Source organism: Coturnix japonica, chromosome 21, assembly GCF_054131305.1.
Source record: "Coturnix japonica strain WE chromosome 21, WE-NBRP24, whole genome shotgun sequence".
NCBI classification, from domain to species: domain Eukaryota; kingdom Metazoa; phylum Chordata; class Aves; order Galliformes; family Phasianidae; genus Coturnix; species Coturnix japonica.
The window spans coordinates 4,251,240-4,274,319 of record NC_140683.1 but is presented as its reverse complement, the minus strand read 5'-3'; the positions used below and the strand labels follow the sequence as shown (position 1 = coordinate 4,274,319).

Below are 23,080 nucleotides of genomic sequence, written 5' to 3'. Positions count from 1 at the left end.
ATGTTTTTGGAAGCCTTAAGCTGCTCATGATTGATGTAATAAAACCAGGATCCTGCAGAACCGACACCTGAAGGATATCTGTAAGAGGGAAAATGTTATTTTTCCTGCTCAGTGCCTGTGCTCAAGTCAAGCCAAAATCCCAAGCACTTAATTTTGCCATCCCTTGAAGACCTGCTTCGTACTCCCACATTGTTATTATTTGAGTATAAACAGGGGAATAAGGGAACAGTTCTCAGATATGGTTTATGATCTAATATTCACACTCATTTTGTGCACTGAGAACAAGCAACTTTCTGATGGCCTGAAGCTGATGAGAATAATAAAGCTCCTGCAACCATCTTCATTTTTCCTTCATCTTTCATTCCATGTCTATTTAAGAATGAACGCTAGCTAACTAAATGCTTGCATTTACCCCATAGTTGCAACAAAAAAAAAGATCTTGAAAAGTAAATATTTTACCAGGAAAATATATAATTTTCACCTTTCTGTCCCAACAATGACAGTTTTCCACTCAGAAGAAAAGTACTGGTGCTCCACTCTGAAAGCTGATGCATTTCCTGAAGCCGTTTCCTGACGTGCTTGAAACATAACTGTCAACCTGAGCCACGTATGGAAAACTGGTTGGCAGATAAGCCCTGCTTCAGCACAAAAGCACCTGCCCCTTTCAGGCTAAGGAGACGTCAGCCTTGGAGGCTACAGTGCGTGGCAGAAGTAACATCTGAGAATATAACAGACCTCTCTGTTATTTTCACAAGACAGTTCAGCTCTGAGATGAAAGGAAAAGGTGAACAGCTCAGACATTTACTGTAGTTTTTCTTTCTCACTCAGAAACAGGACTAACCCCACAAAGCACTTATATACACACTTATTTGATTAATAATATCAAAATTACTATTTGATTTATATCCTATCCAGCATAATCTGAGCAAACTTCAGGGTGTGCTTACCATGAGTTCCCCTTTGTTCAGCTGAAGGTTGGCATCAGCAGTGTCTGAACACAACAAACAGGAATTCAACAAAGGTCCCTGTAAGGCTTTGAAGCATTGGAGTGTTTATGTTAATGTTTGTGACTTTTTGTTTGCTATTTTGCAATTATGGGGTTGGGGGGAGGGGAGAGAGACAAAAGAAGCTTATTTCCTTTGAATTCAGTCAAAGAAGGAGCACAGACCAAAAATATCACTGCTGCTGTCACATACCCAGCCAGTTTCCAGCAGCCACCAAGCTCCAATGCGTGCTGCCAGGCTTCTTCTTACCTCATTGAAGGCAACACAGCACTCTTCAGCAGTCATTTCTGCTGGTCTGAGATGCAGAACACAGCGTGCCTTAAGTCTGACTCTATTACCTTTCTTATTTATCACATGCAATCAAATAACTGAATTCAAAGATCTACTTGGGCTCACTGCCTCCACTTTCATTTTCATGCCATGCAGAAGGACGCTAAACAGCCACCCTGCTTTATGCCTGACCTCCCTTCTTCCCAAGAAGGCAAACCTTGAAGACAACAGCAACTTTTGTGGCCACACTACAGAGACCAGAGGAATGAGACACGTTCTGATAGAACCTGCTTTGTCTATGCATCTTATCACAAAGACACTCTTTCCATTTGAGAATACTGAGAGGAAACAAAAAGATTCCTTAATAATCAACTTAAAGTGCAATACTGTGAGAATATCTATGATGTAATTGCCACAGCACATTTTGATATATGAGAGTGCTTGGAAAGTTCCAATGTCTATGGAAACACTCTTGGCAGGTCACATTGCTTAGCTCCTTTTCAAACCTTCCTCTATTTCCACACTAGAATATTTAGAGAGAAAAAAAAAAAAAAACAACATGTCAATAACAAAGCAATTAGATAAGCTACATCTAAAAACATTACCATTCAAGTCTAATTGGACACAATGGCCTCCATTTGCAGTTTAATAACATAAAAACAGAGTGAGGTTCACACCAGAGCTAAAGGCACTGCAGCGTTCCAATTACTGCAAAAATATATTGCATTTTGGACCAATTAATTCCACAGTGTTGGAAACAAATCTTATGCAACTCTGCAATTCATACCAATCCTTATCCATTGCATTTTTTAAATGATCCGGATCTGTCATCACTTGCTTGTTTAGGGTTTTCTAAGCCAATCCTGCTGTCCCTCCACATGGGGTCAACTTCAAGGGATTCAAAATAAGAATGGAAGCACCCTTTATGTGAAAGTTAAAATACAATCTTTATGTTTGAGATGCATTTAAATGTGGTATATGAGCAGATGAACACAGAATCTCAGAAAATTCTATGATACTGTAAAATGGCTTTTTTTTTTTTCAGTGTTGAAGGTTAAAGGAAGATAATCATCAATTCCCCTTTCATCAGACACGGTGTTATTTTGCACTGTTTGTGAGATTGCCAGTAATTTTCCACAAGCCTTTTATGTTACTTGCAAAGGATTGTAAAACATGAGAAATGGAAATAACACCGAAGAACAGCATTGAGAAAAGCCTTTTAAAATCAATTCTAACATTCCAAATGTTCAAAAGAGCAAGTTATGAACCAAGCTATGATACTGCACAGAAAATGCAGCAACTCAAAGCTTTCAGTAAGAGAGAAAGTAACCGATAAAAGGATCACTAATGTCAGATTGGCAGTAAGTAAAGAATTCTTTGCAAACCTCAGTAACCACAAGGGATATTTACTGAAGATTGTAGAATCAGGCCTGAAGTCTTTCAAAGATGAAAACTGAAGATATTCTGCAATGTTTATAATGTTTATATATAACAATAATACAGAGACCAACCTGATGTACTACCAAAGCCAACTTTTCCTGCAATGGTTTGACAGAGAAAACCATTTAAGTGAATCATTGACTTCCTTCTGTACCTATGCTACAGGTGGCTATTTAAGAATATAAACGAATACTGCTCATTTGTATTTAAGCCAAGCGTTTTTCGCCAATTAAAACCTTTCAGATTCCATAGGATAGACAGTCACTTACAAATTTAAAAGCTTTTACGTTCTATGAGAAGATTTTCAAAACAAAATTGATAGAACCAGTTCTATAATACATTCATGTTATTTACCACTGCTCTGGGCTCAATACTATGCTTTCCATTGTTCTAACAAGCACTTCTATTGAGTTTTCCTTGAAGTGGCTCTTAAAACCAATGTAAAACCTTTCAGCAAGTCAAGCACTGCCAGATCCATCGCTTTGTTTCACAGACATTTCACGTTTCAGCTCATGGAGTTTCCAAGAGGGTCCAGTTAAGAGATCTTAACAGTGAAGTAGATAAATACCTGGAATTGCAAGAACAGACAGCAAAGATTAAGGCACCTATAGCATCTGCTTCACAAAACCCAACAGGGTAGTTGAGGTTAGTTCTTCCTCAGCAGGATGGGAAACAGCAGCAGAAATAACGACTACCCAATTGACAGAAAAACAAAGTTAACACCCCACTAACCTGAACTGAAGTAACACTGGCAAACATCACATTTAAAAGTCATCCCCACGTGTCTAACTCCCCAAAAGCCACACGGCCTAATGTAACAGACAAGAATTGATACTGAAGTTGGCAGATTGCCTGACGAAGGAATAACAAAAAACCCCCTAGGAAAGAGAAAGGGTTTAATTCAATGTATTTCCAAAGGGCTTTGGGAGAATGATGCTGAATATGAATGCTCGGTCATTTTGACTGATGGAGAAAAGAATTGTGTCAGCCTCTAAAATGAACCAGAGTAGAAAGATCAATCTCAAAAAAAGCCATTCATATGAGCTTATAGACTCTCGGGCAGGAATAAGGCTTGAAATGAAGAGGTGGTGCTTGAGAAGCATTTGAATAGCTGAAAACCTGACCAGACTTCCAAGCGATAACAAAGGAACACAGGAATCAACCTAAAGCTGCAGGAGTCAGCTAAAAAAGTCAATCAGCAAATGGAAGCCAAAATATTGGTATTAACATAGCTAAGTTTATTACGTGCTTATTTTTATAAATACTAAAGTAGCACCATATAATTCCAAAGGCAATGACAACCCCATGCAATGAATCTCCGCAGAACGTAATGCACTGGCTCACAGAAGCATATATTCAGCTTTGCTGTAAAGTGCCTTAAGAACAGTCATTCTCTGCTGATCAGCAAAGCTGCCATACCACTATTGCCCTGCTCAGCCTCTCCATGCTTATGCACTGAGCTTCAGCCTTTCTTAATCCACCCGATCACATAACCATAACCTCAGAATATGCAGAGTGAAATAAACACTGTAATCAATATCAGGAATGACTCTCGTCATCAAATCTGGGATATTCGTACTCAAAATATGTGAAAATATGCTCTGCAAAGATAATGTGCACAGTGGGGGAGGTTATGAAACTGAGCAGGAAAGCATCTGGAAAATAAAAGAAATTCAGCCATCCAGGTGACTTCCTGCCTTTCCCCCCTGCCCTTCAAGTAAACACAGATTCCATATTCTCCAAATGGAAACTGGCAGCTTTTCCCAATACCAGAGAAAGAAACTGTTTCAAGTGAGAAAGATACGTCATTCATACAGTAGAAAGAACAGATTATCTTTTTTGTGTGTGCGCGCAAGAATAAAGCAAAATATATTAGGTACTACCAAATCTTGAAGAGAATTGCTTCCTAAATATAGAATTCTTAGAGGGGAAAGAAAAAAGCCACACTGACACACATTTGTATCTCCAGGCTGCTCCCTGAACAGAGTGACATCAGCCGGTGTCTGCATGCTGAGCCTGCAAAAACACTGCAGAGACCACACTGGGGTTCTTACTGCTCAGAAAATCAGTTAATCACATTTGACATTCGCTGGAGCCTTGAAATCCAGAGGAGAGAATCAGACCCGACGTATTGCAAAGAGAAGAAAAAAAACATCTGATCACAAATAAGTTTCAAGGCTGAATGAAATTTAAAAAAATAACAGTATGAACAGAGAAGCACTTGAGAAAAGACAAACTACTGATGGAACAGCAACATCACAGTGAGCAATAAAGCAAAAACTCTTCTTGTGGACACAATAAATTGATTATTTTTATAACCGCCATACGTTAAATTATATTTTAGTTTCCAAAGTGTTTCAATTCTTTATCCTGTCAACAGCAATTCCAATGCTGAATAAAGGCACTGTATTACTCAGGGGGCCGCACCTCCTTTGTCTCAAACAAAAAACACGTTTCATTCCACAAGCAACTCACACATCTAATGACGATAAACATGGTGTAATACTATGGCTTCCTTGACAAAAGAGTAAAATGCTTGTTTCCTGCCTTCAAACATATAAGAAATAGGTATGGAAATCCAAGAGATCATACTGGGACGCAGAAGAAACAACAGCAATACAAATATAAAGAGTTCTCCTGTTATCTCCAGATTAATTAGCATTAATAAACCCGGACACAAAGATTCTCAACAGGACAGGAAAGCGGCTCAGTAGCTCTGATGGGGGATAGAAGTGATCTTCTGAAGGCATCCAGAGGAGAGCAGCTCCAAGTGACACACAGCTTCCAATGATACCTCCAGGCAGACTAACAGCCAGCTGAGAACACACAGCAATTGTACACAAGGCTGACACGGCCTTTTTGCCCCTGATATTCAATGCAATTTTAACAAGAATAAATTGCTAACAATTAAACGAATATTGAAGTGAACATCTTTTACCACAATACAAATTCCAACAGGCAAAAAAAAGTTTTCTAAGTGTTTTGAAATAGATTTTCTGTTGGAGGCATAATATAAACAATGATTTGCATCTGTGATCATCTTAATTAAACAGCTGCTTAAATAAAGTAACGTTGATTCACTTCAAATGCTGCTTGGTGTCAACAGACAATTTAGCTTTGCAAGTTTCCTTTAGGCTCAGGTCACTTCTCCCACCTTCAGCTGGCTTCACACAGCACCTCCACAGCAAGCAGACAGCCCGCAGCAAATCCCATACTGCTAAGCTTTACACAAATTGTTGGGGTTTGTTATTTTACAGAAACATTTTGGAGCACAGTGCAGCCTCCTACACTACATCCCTGTGTGATAAGGTGAGAGCAGCCAGCCCTTCTGACCACACTGGCTGCTACAGACTGGGATCACTTCGTAGGCACTGTGAAGGGATGGATACGTGACACCCTGCTCTACATGACACATACCTCACTACACCCTGCTCCTTCCCTTCCTCTTGGGGTTTGTTTTGCTCCCTCCTGCTGATGTGATGATCAGTTGGCACCAAAGCTCTCCGCTGGATCATAAACTCAAGGCAAAAGAGCTAACATTAATGACAAAGCCTAAGCTGCAAAAAACATCCCACTATAATTCCAAACATTGGCAGTGACAGATGATCAAACCAGATATCAACAGTTCCATCCATCACCAGACTCTACTTATTTACTTAAATAGGACAAATTTTGCTTTCCCTGCTGCCAAACACAATAAGACTAGAAGTACCACAATGACAGATAAATTACTATCCAGCTTTCTACACCCAGTCAATCATCTTTGCCCGGAAAACTTACATGGATGGCATTTCTCTGTAGCTATTGGTAGAAACATTTGGAGAAGGAATGGAGGAGCATATGTTAGAACTAGCTGAAGGGCACTGAAAAGAGTGAGAGAAAGGATGCAAAGCAAAAGCACTGCAAAACCATCACTGGTGAAGACAAGGCAAAAGCAAGTGGGGCCCAGCTCCCATGTCAAATGCTTTTACTTGGGTGTAAATCTTCACAGGCAATCAGAATGAGGTCATCCTTTACTTGAAGCTTACATTAAGAGCACGCCTTTCTTAAGAGGTTCCACAAGCCAGCCCCTGTTCAGTAAGTACTTGGAAGCAGGAGGGGTAAATCTCAGCTGAACACACTTGGAGCTGTCACATGTGAATTCCTGAGTACCTATACAAGAAGTTACAGAAATATCACCCCATGCAGTAACAAACAAGACTGCCTCAAGGTTCAGGTATGCAGATATTCACCAACAGATTATTCTGAAAAAAGCAGCATCACTGACGAATCCTTGCTGGGAAGAGCCCATGGTTTGTCTCATGGCTGACTAATCCTGTTCTAAATTGCTTAGCAGTCAAAACACATTGAAGAATTCTCAGCTGAATAAGCTTCCCAGACATATGCCAGCATTCTCCAGCAATTCCTTTTTGTAATCATTGCTTGCCTTTTTCCCATATCTAATGTGTAATTAAATGAATGCCCAACATTACATCAGCATTAAAGAAAACAAAACCTCCAGTTGCATAATTATAGTCTAAAAAGGATCTTCCTTGAGTTCCACGCACTGAAGTAACCGTCAGGATGAAGGTTCAGCACAGGTAACACAGTATAGACACACTCCTACACAAGACATCCCACATGCTAAACCCACGACCTCTGTGCAGCACTGCCTTTGGAAGAAGCTTCATCTCTTAGTAGTATTAGTATTTACAAGATCTGTATTGTAGTATCTGCCATGTCTTATTCAGGGGACTATTTGGATTAGAGATTTCCTATACAATTATTTTAGTCATTTCTTCCTACAAGAGGACAACAAATGTGCCCTTGAAATCACAGAACACGAATAACATCTTTAAGCTTGCCACTAAATGACACAGAAACACTTACTGGATATCTTTTCTCTTTTTTTTCTGAGGGTCCACTAGGCGAAGAGTATCTCTGATAACAGCTACTTTCACTTCTTCATCAACAGGACTCGGGACATTTTCAAACACCCCAGGAGAGAGCTTTAATTCAGAAAGGGATGGAATTATTCAGTGTAGAACTGAGGATTATTGACTCTACATCTTCTCGACCCTATGTGTATAACACGCTTTAAATACACAGAGATAGATTACAGAATACATCTTAAAGAATAAGCAAATACCTTAGTATTTTTACTATGATGGTACAACAATTTCAGCAAATATCTCTAGTAACCCAAAATTTAAAGAAGAAAGATTGATGCCAATATTACCATTTATATTATATGTACAGATGTGGGAAAAAAAAATCAGCAATCCTCTAAATACAGTCAAGAAAACTGCAGGGGCTGATGAATAAATGTATTTATGACAAAGACGATGGAGAGCTTTCACAATTCCAATAAGTCATATTTCAAGGGTATAAGATTAGTAATGATTTCAAAGCAGAAAATTACAGAGAGCCTCAGAGTTCTCATATTAGCAGACAGCCTTCATATCTCAAACAAGGAAAGAGACCAGAAAACCAGTCCTAGCCAATTTCATTCCCATATCACTGTCATGTTGAGAGGTCTTACCTCTTGCTCATGCTCTATTCTCATGCTGGGGTTTGCATTTACTTCCAGCAACATGGGCTTCAAGTTTTTCATCAGGAGAATGTCAAACCCTAAAATCTGTGCATAACAAACACCGCGTTACTTTCCTTCTATTTAAAGTGCTGTAGAGAATGCAGCAGTCAATTAGAAGTCAACATTCAGGTGGAAGAAACATTTGAGGGACAGAAGAGACATAACTGAGAAATAAAAAATACTGCTGAATAATTACTGCAGCCATTTGACTTTGATCCTAATATCTACTTACATGCTACACAGCTCTAAAGAGTGCATCCACCAACACAGAATTTCAGCATTTATCACATCTGGGTCTCATCAGGTAACTGCAAAGCTTCACAGCTGCACCATCCAGAAGCTGGGAACTGGAATAAATATTGCTGCTAATGATCGATAGCCACTGAAAACCCTCTACAGTAACAGGTCAGCTGACATTCCTGAGGCAAAACTCAGATAAGGAGAACCTAAGCTGTGAATTCACACAATGCACGGCTCAGGCTGCATCTGCCATTCCTCCCTCCACCACCTCTAACAAAACAAAGGGCACCTCCAGAAAGTGAATCCATGCATAGAAATAACTGCATTCTTGACAGAAACTCCTACCTACCTGGAAGCAAGTTGGCCCAGGCTTTCCTGCTGGGATGTCAGACTGATAGTAAACCTTCAGTTCTGGTGTCAGCGCAATAATTGTTTTAATCACCAGTGAAATTATATCTGACCAAACTTTTTTGACATCGGCTCCTCTGTCAGACAGTCTGCACAGAATGCTCGAGAAAGTCCTCTTGCTGCCAGTGTTTACGTTGTCAGAATGGATGAAATTCCCACTATGGATATTTAAGGAGTAGTTAGTTAAGTGCATAAAAACCTGGTGCAAATTTTTTAGAGTGGGTTCTTGATAGGGCTCTGTACAAAACCTAGAAAGTCCATCTTTGGCTATATAGATCTCTAAGGGTTCTAAGGATTTCAGTAAGACATAAAGACGAATATCAAACTTCAGCTTGTCAACAAGCAGTGGTTTGCAGATGTACTCCTGGACCACCGCCGGGCGGCTCTGCAGGCTCCCGGCCAGCCTGACATCGCTGGGGTCTTTAATGAGGTAGATTCCATCCCCCTGGCACCCGCCATCAGGTTTGACAATAAAAGTGGGCTTCCAGGACGGATCGCTCTCTTTCATCATACGAACCTAGAAGGAAAATAACTAAACTGAAGGATGCTAATTAGGGGAATAAAGGAGCTGGTGCTATGAAAGGCATTAACATACATTAACAAAAAATAAAGTAACAGAATTTCATCACAATTGCAGTAAACGCCATATTAAAAAAATGTAGAAGACAAACAGTAGTGACAAGCACGAAACTAAACAAACCAGACATGAGTATAGAGGTACTAGTGCAGATACGAGGACATCTTCTTGAATAAGCCATTATATAAACAATTCCAGGAACAGCTTCTCAGTGTCATGCACCAATTTACAGAGTGAAATGCCACACAACTCACCAGGTCCGTTTGACAAGTTATTTGTGTGCATGAAGCTGTAAAGTTAAAATTCTGTGCTGCGTTTGGAAATTGGAAAACAAAGGACGGCACCTTTCTTGCTGAGTTATACATGCAGACACACAATACAGGGAGAGAAAAAGGAAGTAGGAATTTCACACAGGTAACATCTTTTTCTACCACTGAATATTTGTCACAGTCAGATACCCAATGTTAGTAAATCTGGAGCACACTGAGCCATATAGAGATATTAAGCAAATACCATGAATTTACTCAATAAAACATACAGCTCACACCTCTGTTGCTACCCACCAGCTCTCTCCAAAATGGGGAGTTTTCTAAACTGCAGCAGAACTCCCACCAGGCCTGACATGCAACTCGTAGCCTTCCTTCAATGGCAGAGAAAGAAAACCTTATCACAACCTCAACAACTCTTACCAGTGGCTGTGATTTGTACTAAGAAAATCTGTTCTTAAATCACAGCAGTGCAGATGCTTCCCTTATACGTACACATTGCGATGTCAGGAAAGAGGAAAGCTGGGGGAGAATGAGACAAATCAGACCCTCTGGATGAACGTGCACTGCACTCCACACCTCAAGCCAATGCAGATGTTCACATCGCTCAGGCACTCCCCGTCCCTGTGCTGGTACAGCACGAAACACAGCGCACTCTAGCGAATGAGCCTGCAAACAGCCAACACCAGCATCCACACCGGGGTAATGCACTTTAAAAGGCAAAAACGCTTAGAAAAGTCAACAGTCAGAATACATTTAACCATTTAACTTCCTTCACAACAACTGCTTCTGCTCTCCAGGTTTCTTGAAAATGGCAACAAATACTCCTTATTCGAACAAGTTCTATGAACAGCAGCGCTCCAGAAGCAGGGGATGCTCCAGCTGCACACAGCCCAGCGCTCCCCACCCCAACAATCGGGCGTTGGTTTAAGGCACCAAGGGCACAAAGCAGCAAAGAAAAAACAAGCAGTTGCCATAATCTGCAGAATGAAAGAGAGGAGAAACACTGGAAAAGGTGGGCGGCAGTAAGAAAACTGCAACCCTTGAGCAGAACCCTGCAGTGCCTGCAGATGCACCGCTGCTACTGGTGACACTTACAAGGTTGGAAGGACTTTGGGTTCCTTTCTATCCAATTATTATTTTATTGAGAATCCTGTTACTAAAAGCCTTTCTACTATGGACAGTGGAAATACAAGACTGATTATTTCAACCAGGACTCTCTCATGGACAAGCACTGCACTAACAGAACAATCCTCCTTCATTAGGTCACTCCAAGGGACAAAGCACCACAATGGAGATCAGGCTTACATAAACTGCTTGTGGATAAACAGGTCCAAGTAGATCTGAGGCCTTAATGCGCAAAGAAGGAAAGCAGGGTTTATCTCCTGGCCTTTTTACCAGTAAGGAATAATCTTCCCATTATGTGACGCTACACCGCGTACCAGAGGATTCTTTCTAGCTCTCACTTTGCTAAAGTTAGCATAGCAGATGGGTTCGTGGCTAACCTTAAACCTCCACAACTCCACGTGTTCTTCTGTGATTCAAGCTGTACAAAGAGCCAATCATGAGCTACTAGGGCAGAAATAACACAGAACCTCTGTGAAGGAAGCAGGGCAATCCGCCTGCTGCTCTCGCCTACCCTTCATGCCTCGGGCTACTTCTGCTCTGCAGCAGCAGCACTTACTCAGAAAAAGATAGTGCTTTTTGGGGACTGCTGTTACAGATGGCACAGCAACCTGCTTTTGAAATTCTGCATTGCAACCATCGTTGGCTGCTGTCTGAGGTCAGAGCAAGATGTGCATTTACTACAGAGGGAGGCCAGGACACTGTACATTCTGAATGCCATGTGCTCCCTGCACAATAGCTTTGAAAAATAAAAGCCGACACATTCCATGTTTTGTCACCTTGTTTGATGAAGAGAACAACCCATTTTTTTCTGACCTGCAAAGGCAGCATGAGGATCATGTAAGAAATCTGCTAAAGAAAAGACAACTTGCATTTCAATCCAGACTAACAGAGACGTGCATACTTCAGTTCAGTGTTTGTGTTCTTGCTTTTAAATTAGTATCCTTGTGATATGTAATGCACTCATGTTTCCATGAAGTACCACAAGGATACACAAAGGACAGAGTAACCCCACCGACTCAGTAAGGAAGCCATTGGAAAGAAAAAAAGGGAAAAAAAAAAGATTATTTGCAGGAAAGGTTTTAATCAAAGCCAGACAAGTTAATTTAATATGACGGTTTCTGGTATTGTGAAAGAAGATCAATATCTCATGTTCAACTCTTTCAATTTAAGGGCAAAGAAAATCACTTTCTGAGGTACATGCGAGGCCTCCTGCAGCTCCATGCTTCGGCACTGTGCACACACTCCCTCCAGCTGTTGGCCTTCCAGGCAGCTCTACAGCTGGGTTTCCAGATACTACTGAGGTCTTCTAGGCCATCAAGACATGCCAGAGTATGGGTGGGAATAATAACCCAGAGTCAGTCCATTTGTCAGCAGACTGACTGGCTTGAACACGGATGGTTTCTTGATATTCAAGAATATTCCTGGACAGTCACCTTCAAGCTTTCCACAACTCCCTCATCTATACTCTTTAGAAGTGACATTATGAGGCAGCTTGTTCAGACTGAGCAAAATCAGTCATTTTCACATAAAATATTTCTGTGTACTCAGCTGGACTTTTCTTTTAAAGCCTGCTAGACATTCACAGCCATCAGCAAGAGGACAGTGAGGTGTCCAGTAGTGTGAAAATCAGATTCAGTTGCAGGTTTTCCTTTCCTGAGAAAAGCATTGGCTAAATGAAATAGTGGCCTGAAGAAATGCATATGATGGGCAATAAGATTTGACAGCACAAAGAATAGACTACCCACATCTATAACTAAGAGGTACCCAACAGCTGAAAATCTGATTAAGCCACCAAAAATACCCAGTGCTGGAAATGAGACGGTCCAAATTAGACTCTTATTAAAAATTAATCACACTGGGCCTATTCATCATCCTTGCAGACAACAGGAAGAAGACAATACAAGAGCAATCTCAGCCCTAGTTTGAATCCTGAGCTAGTTTCTTTGCTGAAATTGGAATTTCCTATTAAAAATGAATTCTTATCACATAGATTCCAATAGATTCTGCTGTAAGAGTGAAGGGATGATTACCACAGCTCCCAGGAGTTGTGTTTATCTCCTGTGTAATCAACTTCCACTACGGGGCCATGTTAAGAGAGAATATTTTAGAAGGCAGAATGTAAGTAAGTACTTAAAACAGCCAAATAAATACTTGCTAACTGCCATCAACTTTTAACCCCATGTTAAAAATGCCACCACCACCTCAGATTAATACAAATGACAGTAGGAGAACTACATTTTGTTGGTGCTTCCCCATACCTGAAGCTCATCTACAGCAAACTTACAAGCACAGCCCTGCCAATGATTACTGGCTTTTAAAGCATGAAAGATAAACATGAGACTGGCTGTAGTGCTTTCTAGCTGGAGGTAGGCACAAGAGACAGTGGAAACATGAAAGAGATGACAGTGCTTTCAGCTTGTACTACTACTTGTTTTACAGGACTTACATTACAAACTCGTGTTAAGCTAAACAAACTCTTACAACATAAAATATAATGTTTGATAACAAGAACTACGCTTCTCTCAAACACAGATGGAAAAACATATGCAAAGGAAACTCCTAGGAGCGTGGTGCTGGACATCTGTTATTCTTGGAACAAAAACCAAATGGATTCCACTCCAGCAACTGTTCAACCAGAGCAGTATTTAACCGCAGTGCCACCTGCTGACAGTGTGTGTGTCCGCAGAGCCGGCAGTGACACAACTGACACTGAACGACTCCCAGAACCTTCACTTAAAAGCACAGTGCCCCACTTTGAAAGTTTCCTTCCAAGTTCTTTTCACTTACCTTCCCGTCATAGCTAATTTGATCATTTACACTCCTGCTACTCCTAAAGCAATAAAGCTGATGTACTGTTGGGATTTTATCCACTTTTACCTATAGCAGCGCCCAGCACATTTGAGTCTAAATGTAAAGATATTTAACCAAAGAAACAGCTTGATGAGATTTAAAGACGCAATTACTCAGGAACATATTCATATACGTAACAGCACATACCACAAATCTCTGTATTGAAGAATTTAAATGAAACAAGCAGAACAGACAAGAAACTCTTCAGTGATAACAGACCCATTGAGACACCACATCGCACACACTGCTGGGCTCAGACTTCCTCAGTCTCCTTACACTCAATAAAATAGAGGCACCATAGGTAATTTTCAGACAACACTTCCACTATTGCAGAGAAGCACTGTTGTTTTTAAGTCTGTCCTAAAACATTAAAATTAAAAGCAATGCATCCTGACTACATCCAACATCAAGGAAATAAAAAAGCATCTCATCCTCTGCACCTGGAAAGTGATTTTAAGTAATTTGATCAGAAACTGAAGAATTGGATGGTGACAGCGTACAACAAGTCACATTGCTCTGGGTCAAAGCAGCCTACCTCATCCACAAAGAGGGGAAACTCCTCAGGCAGAATCCAGGAGCGAGGATAGAAGTTGTACTCCACAGGAAATAGATCTTGCATCGTTCTCACCGCTCGGCTCAGCGTAACCTTCCGTACCATCTCCGTCATGCCTGGCAGAAACCACAGACAGCATTTAAACACAATGAGGAATCTGCACCAAAGCCTCACCCAGAAAACAAACTGCCATATCACTATTCACTCTATTGGCAGGCACCAAACCACTGCTTCCAGAAAAACTAAAAACAACTTCTAGAATACAAGTTTGCCAAAATTCTTGTAGAGGTCTCCAGCCATATTACATAATACGCATATTATTCTAGGACATTAGAAGAAAATCAATTAATAGACAGGAAGTTGAAGTCCAGTAGTAACTGCTGTTTTTGTCACAACCCAAAATTACTGCCCTGCAAATGTTCCAGGAGAGGCAACACTTTGTGTTTACTTCACATTCATCTACATAGCTGTGTCAGAAAGAACATTTCAGTTTGGGAGCAGCAGAACTTGCAAAGCCTGCTTTCCTGCAGCTTCCAGTCTCATGCTTGGATCACACCACATCCAGATGAGCACGAGCTCTGCTCTAAGCTTCTCCCAAGTCAGAGGCACTTGGGGCTACTCTCTGGAGTCCATTATACACTATCAAATGTCACAACTAGGCTGAGGCTACAGCTCCTTTCTCAGTGAGAGCAATAGCCGTGGGTTTTCTTCACCAGAACTCTTCAAGAAAAGAAATTTAATAAAACCCAGAATCCATTCCTGGAGATCATTTCAGTTCTGAAGGGCAATGTGCTCTACTCACCTACCACACAGAAGCCAGAATGCTGCAGGGGTAACACTCATATAACACTGAGATTTAAGCCACCAGAAAAATAACATATCATATTTGAATGTGAAATACTCACAGACATAAAAAAGTTGGGTAAATAGAGCATGAAGTTCAATGTCTGTAGTTTCTTACTCTCACAGCAGCAATAAATCTGAAGTAAAGGGCTTAGATAAGTCAATACCTAAGCTCTTAGTCCTTATTTAGAGAGATCTCAACAGGGATTAAAAGAGAAAAAAAGGAGCTTAATAAAAGTAGAATAGTCATAATAAGCTGAGAGCTGGCACGGACTCTTCAATATTAAAAAGACATTTGATGAGCTTTGCTTTGAGCTGCTTTCTCAGCTGGGCATATGAAACAAAACAGATTACATCCAACTTGGGGGGAAAAAACGATAAAGTGCTGATATAAGTGCTAGGTAACATACAATGCTGCATACCTAGTTCACTTCAATAATAACCTAACAGAGTTCGCCCCATAAATTCACATAAAAAGTTTTCTTTTCATCCAAACCTCTCTTAGTCCAAAATCAATTTCAGCTCAAACTGTTCAAGATCCACATTCTGACATTCACACCCCCCACTACATAGCATTCGCCTACCAAAAATAACATGGTAAAAGTCCCACCAGCAGCAGGCAGATGAGTCACATAAAGAACCACACACAAAGTTAAAGCAGTCCTGTTTTTAACAGCACTTGTTCCAACCAGAACCTGAAATAACGTACCTGGAAACTTGTTGACTTGACCTGAGAATATGTAGTTATCATGGAACGATACTCCATGCCAGTAGATATCGCACGGCAAGCGTCTGCCAAACGGAAACTGGAAAAGAGATGAGAGAGGATCTGAAGCAAACTGGGAACTCTCCTTCACGTCTCATTTCTCTAAACACATTAAGCACAAAGCATCCAAGAACAGCACAAAAGAGCACATGCTCTGCATTTCGGTTGCAGAACAGAACATTTCATCAGTTCAAGATGCTGAAGTTGAGGACGTTACGCTGGGAAAGGCTTGTAAAAAGTTACAAACAACTGTGACAGACACTCTGAGAAACCTGGCGCTTGCTACCTACCCCAGTTAAAGCACAGCTGGTTCATAATGTAAAACACTGCTACAGGGAACGAAGTTAGTTAGAAATTCCTACTTCTAGAGTGTGAAGGCACAGCAATAGCAAGCAGCTGCCACTCAGAAGTACACAGACTCTGATCATGCTCTTGCTTGGGTTTCTATTTTCCTTTCCAGTTTCAGGAGTGATAAGCAACCATCAGAAGAAAAAAGAACCAGAGGTCTCGGAGGAGCGTCCTTACTAGCAGTTAATAAACCAACTTCTGTTCTTAAACATACCACAGTATAATGGCAAAGAACCCCACGAGCTGTATTTTGTTATATATTTGTTTTATTTATTTATTTACACACCCTGAGCTCACTAAGCCCAGCCACGCACCCTGGTCATGGCACAGGTGCACGAGGTCAGCAGTGCTGATGTCAGTTAATACAAGGTGCAGCTGCCATGAATTTCCCAAGCAAACAGGTTTGTTTTGGTGCCCCAGCTGCACTACATTTAAAATGCATTCCCAGGTCAAGATACTTAAACAAAATATCAACACATTTATAAATTCTTTTATGAACGTGCTCCTTTCTGGTAGCAATAGTCAGTAGTTAAAGGAAAAGCTCACAATTCAACAAACCTTTTTATTGAGCTTTTAGCTATTCAGAACTAAAGCGATGATTTCAACTCTATTAGGATGATGGCAGCTGAAGAGCTCTTCCCTTTCATATAAGACTTCACCACAGGTGATAAAGCAGCAGCCCCAAGGCCAGGAGCAGTGCCTGGCAGCACCGGGTTGTACCTCTGCTCCCATGCAGAGATGCTGTACTTCTGACCACGGTGCTTTCAGGACTTGGAAGCTGCAGAGTGCATCACTTCCACTGTTTGCTACTTGAATTCAAACTTTACTTTTTATCAGCGAACACCTATGAAATAAATTAACCTCGCTTAGCAACACGTTTCCTATTTCTGTCACATAACTGTTCCCTTACTCGTAGGGATGAAATACCCCACAGAGCAGAGACAGACGGTTCTTTGCTGCTTTCATTACTATTCAACCCACAAAAACTGTTTTTGTAGGAGTGAAAATTAATTCTGTTCAGCTCCGAAAGACAATCAGTGGCCTCAACCTCTCCTCAGGTGCACCCGGAATACAGATGCAGCGCAGGGTCTCATGCAGCCCTTCCTGCTAAAACTTGCAGTATTTATTTATTAAAGGAAATTGAAGGGAACGGCACAAAATTTGCATTTATATAACACCTTTCATCTGCTGAGCATATCAAGGCACTTCACAAACACGGTACAGAAGTCACTTTAGCCCAACGTGCCACGCTGCCTGCTGCATCCCCAGCCCCACAGACCCTTCTGAGGTCTCTATTCAGAGACAGGGGGTGTTTGTCAGGGAGGCCAACAGGAGCCCACAAAGTGAATGGAAACGTTTTCATAACTTTGACACAATCCATCATCAATCACAGTCGAGTTCCCTGACAGCCCATTTCTACACCTGATTGGAAGCCGATAATTCAAAGTGTCCCACAGGTCACATCACTCTGTTCCATCATGTTTAATGACAAGTTAGAGGACCTGTCTCCACATCAACCTCCCCAAGCACATTTGAGCACCTCACAGTAACAGCCTGTAACTGAACCAAAGCTCCTCCGGCAAACCAAGGCACCTATAGAAAGGAGGTGTCACACTGTACAACATACATTTAAAGCCTTCATGACACAGCATGACGTTATCCAGCAGACAAAAGTTATCACTATGAAGGAGCCCACCCCAAAGAGCCTGGTAAAACATCTCCTGACATACTCAAGACAGGAGGCCCAGCAGCAAACAGAGGGAACAGAAACAAAAGTAGCAATGGGAGAAACAGTGACAGGAGTGGGGTGAGAGAACCGGGTACACTGAGGCAAAGCCACCAGCTGGGGAAGTGTGATGGAAGGGAGCAGAGTGAAGGATCAGCCCTACGACATCAGCACTGCAAGACATGCAGTAATACCTGCCTTGTTTTTTCACATTCTTTTTATTGGTCATACAAGAAACAACACGTGTTCCCTCTGCTGGTTCTGCTGTAACAGTGAAGCTATTTCCCAGGCTCTTTGCCTGTAAGTGATATTGAGTACCACACTGCTATGATTCTAAACATTTAGAAGGAAAGAATTCAGAATGTTATGCAACTCAACCCTTGGATTTCACTTCCACAATGCAAACAGCACCAGCTACGATACATCACTAACAACTTGCCTTCATTACTCCACCTTCTGGGGCAGGGGGGGGTCTGAAAGATGATCTGATTTGTGCATTGCTATGAGAAAATACTATTGACAAAAGATAAAACCACCTTCATACATATTGACAGCCTTCATTTTAAAAGGCATTCATCTCAGCCATTTGTTTGGGGAAGGTGAGTTATTGGCCACCCCAATGATACAGTCAATGGCACACAATGGAGAAAGTACCAAGTAAGAATTAAGAGCAAGAATGGACCAGAATTGAAGCAGCAAACCAAATGGAAAATATTGACAGAACTATCGGATGGAGGAGAAAGGATATTGAGGAAAACAGCAAACACAAAAAGATTAAATGGCACCAAAACTGCTGTTGTGGGATGTGGAGTGGGAAGAAGAATGATGGTAATGCAGCTTAGAAAGGAGGAACAACAATATGTGAAACCAAGTTGGTTTGGAGGGCAGGAAACCATGCATGAAAAAAGCAGAGAGCAAGATATATAGTACAGTAAAACATCAAGAAATGGGAAAGACAACGTTAACTGGTAAATACAACTCATTACCAACCAAACTGCAGGGTGGCTTAAATCAATGCCTAAAAACATCCATTGGAACAGTACTGATAAAACTTGGCCAAGAGCACAAAAAGCACAAGGGGGGAATGCCCTGCTCTGCCACCGCCGGGCAGAACGCAGCAGCGCTGCTGACAGATGCACCACGGGCCAACTCCCAGTCGCACACCCCAGCACGGCATCCCCACAGCACAGCGGGAGCAGAAGGGGAGGTTTTGCAGCTTTTAACTCTGAGATTTGAGGTGATACAGCACGCAGCGTAGCTGTGAGACGCACGAGGTGCACAGAACCATCAGTGCGACGTGAGGCCGAAGGAGGAGCCGGGTCAATGCAGGGATCCCGAGGGCAGCGCAGCACGGCTGCACAGACAGCACAGCCCAGAGCCCAGCCCTGCTCCGTGTCCTCCCCCCCCAGACGCACTCTGCTGCTCTGGGGCAGAGCGGAGGCGGAACGCGGCCTCATTCCGCCCGGCCCCGAGCGAAGCCCCGGCAGCCGCCGCGGAGCCGTAACTCACCTCCCTCCACCGCAGCTGCCTCAGGCTGATCTTCAGCGCCTCCAGCGACGTCTTGGCCTTCGAACTGTCCACGGTGACCCGAGGCCGCCGTCCGGCCCGCTCCGCCCGCTCCCCCCGCTCCTCCGGCCCGCGCCGCCCCTCGCCCCGCGCCGCCCGCTCTGCTGGGCCGTGACCGCCGCTCCGTTCCGCCGCCTGTTCCCTCTCGTTCCGGGCGTGCTGTCCATCCCGCGGTCGCTCTGCGGGTAGTGCCGGGCACCCCGGAGGTTCCTCCGCCTCCCGGGCCGGGGCGCAGCTCGGCGGCGTGGCCCCGGCCGGCTCCATCCCGCTCCATCCCGCGCCCCCTCGGCGCAGCCCCGCCCCCCGCGCGTTGCCATGGCGGCACCGCGGCCCGTCAGCCCGTTCCGGAAACGACGTCACAGCGCAACCGCGGCCATCTTGGGAGCGGGCAGGAGCCGCCCGCCCCTTCCGGCAGCCATTTTGGGACGGCGCGGGGCGGGGCGGGGCGGCGCCGCCATGTTGGAATGGGCGGGACGGACGGGCGGAACGGGACGGGACGGGTGTGGGAGGGCGGTTTGTTGCTGGGCACGGCGGGTCGGTCCGGTCCGGCTGCTGCTGTCCTGGGGCGGGCGGGCAGCAGGCGGCGCTGCGGGCGGCGTTTGGCACATGGCACATGGCACACGGCAGTGCTGCTGATGAGCCCATCTGCTGTTACTCACATGGGACTTTTTATTTTGCCTGCTGTTACACTGGGGAAATCAAGATAAGGCTGTGGACACCAACCTCCCCTTGCACTGTCTCTTTACAAAGCCACATAGTGGTTTATAGTTCCTCACCATGACTGATGAGTATCTCCTGTCAGTTGTACTTCCACAAATCAACAGCAGTGTTTTATAAAATGAAATGAAGAGAACACGTCTTATAAACAGGTTTCCCCTGAAAAACGTCGGTGTTATTATTATTGTGTTTCTCAGACTGGGTTAAAATTTGTTTACATCAACCTATGCCATGTTTCTGTGAGAGCACTGAAGATCCATAGCTGACCTACATATGGAAACAAACCATTAGTAGCGTGGCTGGGGAGGGGAGATTTGCATGACAGAACGTGATGAAAATATGCCTAATTGTAGGTGACATTTTGCATTCCTAAATCCCACCACACAGAACTTTGGAACTGGCCATGCATGAAAGAGGCTCACAGGTCTAATGGGCAGATTTCCTGGCTGTGCTACAAAGCTGAACCGTCTGTTTCTTACTGAGCAGCACAAATCTGCTATCATCATCCCAGCCTGTGCTGAACCACGATGTGGAGCGGCCTGTTCCACATGTCATTTGGAGCTCGTCGTGTGTCAGGTGAAGCTGCTGCAGATGAGAACACACAGGGGAAAGCAGACACGTAACCCTGTGAGCTTGTGGTGTTTTGCTAAGACATTTCATGGCCATGCAGAACACCCGATGTGCCGCCCCCCTCGAGTCTGTATCTTAACCTTTGATAACTGTGTTATAGAATATCAGGAAAAGCCAACAGCTTGACTGTTGGTAGAACTGCTCAATCTCCTTTCTTTGATGAGGCAGTGAACATGTCTGAAATGTTAGAAATCCAAAAGCAAACCACATTTTTTCACTTGCAGTAGCAGAGCACGTTGTTCCACCGTATTCCTCCTCTCCTACCCCCACAGCAGCTCATCCTGCTCCGTAGGAGGAGAGAACAGAAGCTGCCTGTTAGTGTTATGGACAGAAACAACTCCCAAACTCTAAATGATTGTTATATATAACAAAGGTAAAATCCAAAGTCATTGAAATTAGTGAAAGCTCTTATTGCTTTGATGCAGGCTCCAAGTGATTCACCTGCATGCACCCTTCTGGTACCATAAAGCCATCAGTAAGACCATTAAGTCTCTCTGGTCATAATTTTCTCTGCAGTAAATCCTTTATAACTCTGTGTGGGGAACACTGCTTCATTCTGCCACTTCACTGAATGTAAGAAGCACTTTTCTATATTCAGGCAAATATATATATCTGCTAAAGATGGGAAAGTGAATTCAGCTGCTAAATCCAAATAATGAGGCTGTTCAGCGCCACATAAAGTCTGCAGGTATGAAGATGCACCTGAGACATGGCTCTAAAAACTGCAGCAGCACAAGCAGTAATGATGCTAATGAAATGGCATGGCAATCCCAGCTGTGCTATGATAGTAAGCATGCAGAAATCACTCAGATCTTACAAGTGTGACACGGACATGGTTTCCCATGCAGTTTTATCTGCCATTACTGGATGACTGTCTGGTTGTTCTTGCTTCGTCATTTCTTATTTATCATTTTAAATCTTTGCAGCTCTGCAGTGCAGAAATAAGTGCTTAAAAGGGTTTGCAGAAGGGAGGAAAATTCTCTGGCATCACAAACAGGCCTCCAGCAAGAACACCCACTGCCTGGTTTACACCATATTCAAGTTACACTGGAGATGCTTCCATGCAATGAACGTCAATGCAAAGACTGAAACGTGTATGAAGGAAGGGAAGGAGAGAAACCTTGTAGCTTGTGCTTGCAGAAGAAAGCTGATAGGAACCTGCTCCCTGTAAGAGCACTTAGAGCTCTGAGCCAAGAAGCTGTCTGTGGTGCTTAACTCCCACAGCACTCAGGGAAACAGGACTTTGTATGAGTGCTTTGAACATCAAAGGCACAACGAGCTCAGTGCTCCATCTGATGCAAACACCCACCATGAAGCTTGGCTAACTCTGCGCATCAAGAAAGGGTAATGCCAGCAGGGCTTTGTTTATACAAGATCTGTGATGATATACTGGGTAACTGCTTAATTCCCTGTATTTGCCCAGTTTTATTATCCAGAAGAATGGACACAGAGCTTTTCTTACCTACAATGGAGTCAGAGAATTTCTTCGCCCAACAAAATGAACTAGAAAACTTTTAGCTTCTTAAGCTGAGCAGCCTTTGAACTCAACTCTCAGACAGGGATCCAAACCATTAACCTTAGAAGAGCTAAGCCCTATGAGAAGTTCATGGAAGTTAATGAACAGGGAATATTAAACACCTCCATTCAGTTGCAATATAACACAGATTGGCACCACGAGCTTTAATAAATCACAATCGCTTTATTTTTCCCAGGATTCCTGTGAGATGTTTCTGTCCCTCTGCCTGAAGGATTTCATAACCTGCAGGATACTGAAATTAAACCATTCCTCTTATTTCATCCTATCTATCAGATTAAAAGGCTTGACTATCCCAAGTGAAGACCACACGCTCCCACTGCATGGGGATGCTCCTGTGGCAGTGGGAGGGCAATGAGGAGCAGCTTTCAGCAGCTCAGCACCCGACGGGTTCATGCACGCCTCAGTTAAAATGCAGTATTGCAGAATCAGTGCAGGCACTCACTGTCATCAGGCTTCTTTCCCTTAGTGGCTGTGCTTCACCGGCATTGCCATCAATGGAAGGACAAGCACAGGCTGCCAGGGCAGCATCCCCCTCTCTTAAAGCTTAGGAGAACCAAAGGACAGAATCTCGCTCCATCAGCCCAAAGCTGTCTGCACACAAAACCTGAGTTCTTCATTCAGGCCACTAATACCACCAGC

At 43.0% G+C, this 23,080-nt stretch overlaps 1 protein-coding gene across 9 annotated transcripts in view; it reads right to left on the bottom strand.

The window, feature by feature from the left end:
• TTLL11 (tubulin tyrosine ligase like 11) overlaps positions 1–19,888 on the bottom strand; it is a 46,258-nt gene extending 26,370 nt beyond the window's left edge. For 5 of the 9 annotated variants that reach the window (XR_001558665.3, XR_014936156.1, XR_004309129.2 and 2 more), the window contains exons 1-6: positions 19,501–19,883; positions 15,861–15,957; positions 14,291–14,424; positions 8,876–9,451; positions 8,236–8,331; positions 7,584–7,702 (exon numbers count right to left, since the gene is read on the bottom strand). Coding sequence is in view for 5 of the 9 variants with exons in the window: in XM_015878992.3 (XP_015734478.2) it covers positions 7,584–7,702; positions 8,236–8,331; positions 8,876–9,451; positions 14,291–14,424; positions 15,861–15,957; positions 19,501–19,821 (1,343 nt within the window). In the remaining 4 variants the exon portion in view is untranslated. Of the gene's footprint in view, positions 1–3,068; positions 3,283–3,933; positions 6,867–7,583; positions 7,703–8,235; positions 8,332–8,518; positions 8,634–8,875; positions 9,452–14,290; positions 14,425–15,860; positions 15,958–19,500 lie in introns of those variants that run through there. The other 4 variants (XM_085520873.1, XM_085520874.1, XR_014936157.1 and 1 more) reach the window with 4 other exon arrangements.
• Positions 19,889–23,080: the final 3,192 nt, after the last annotated feature.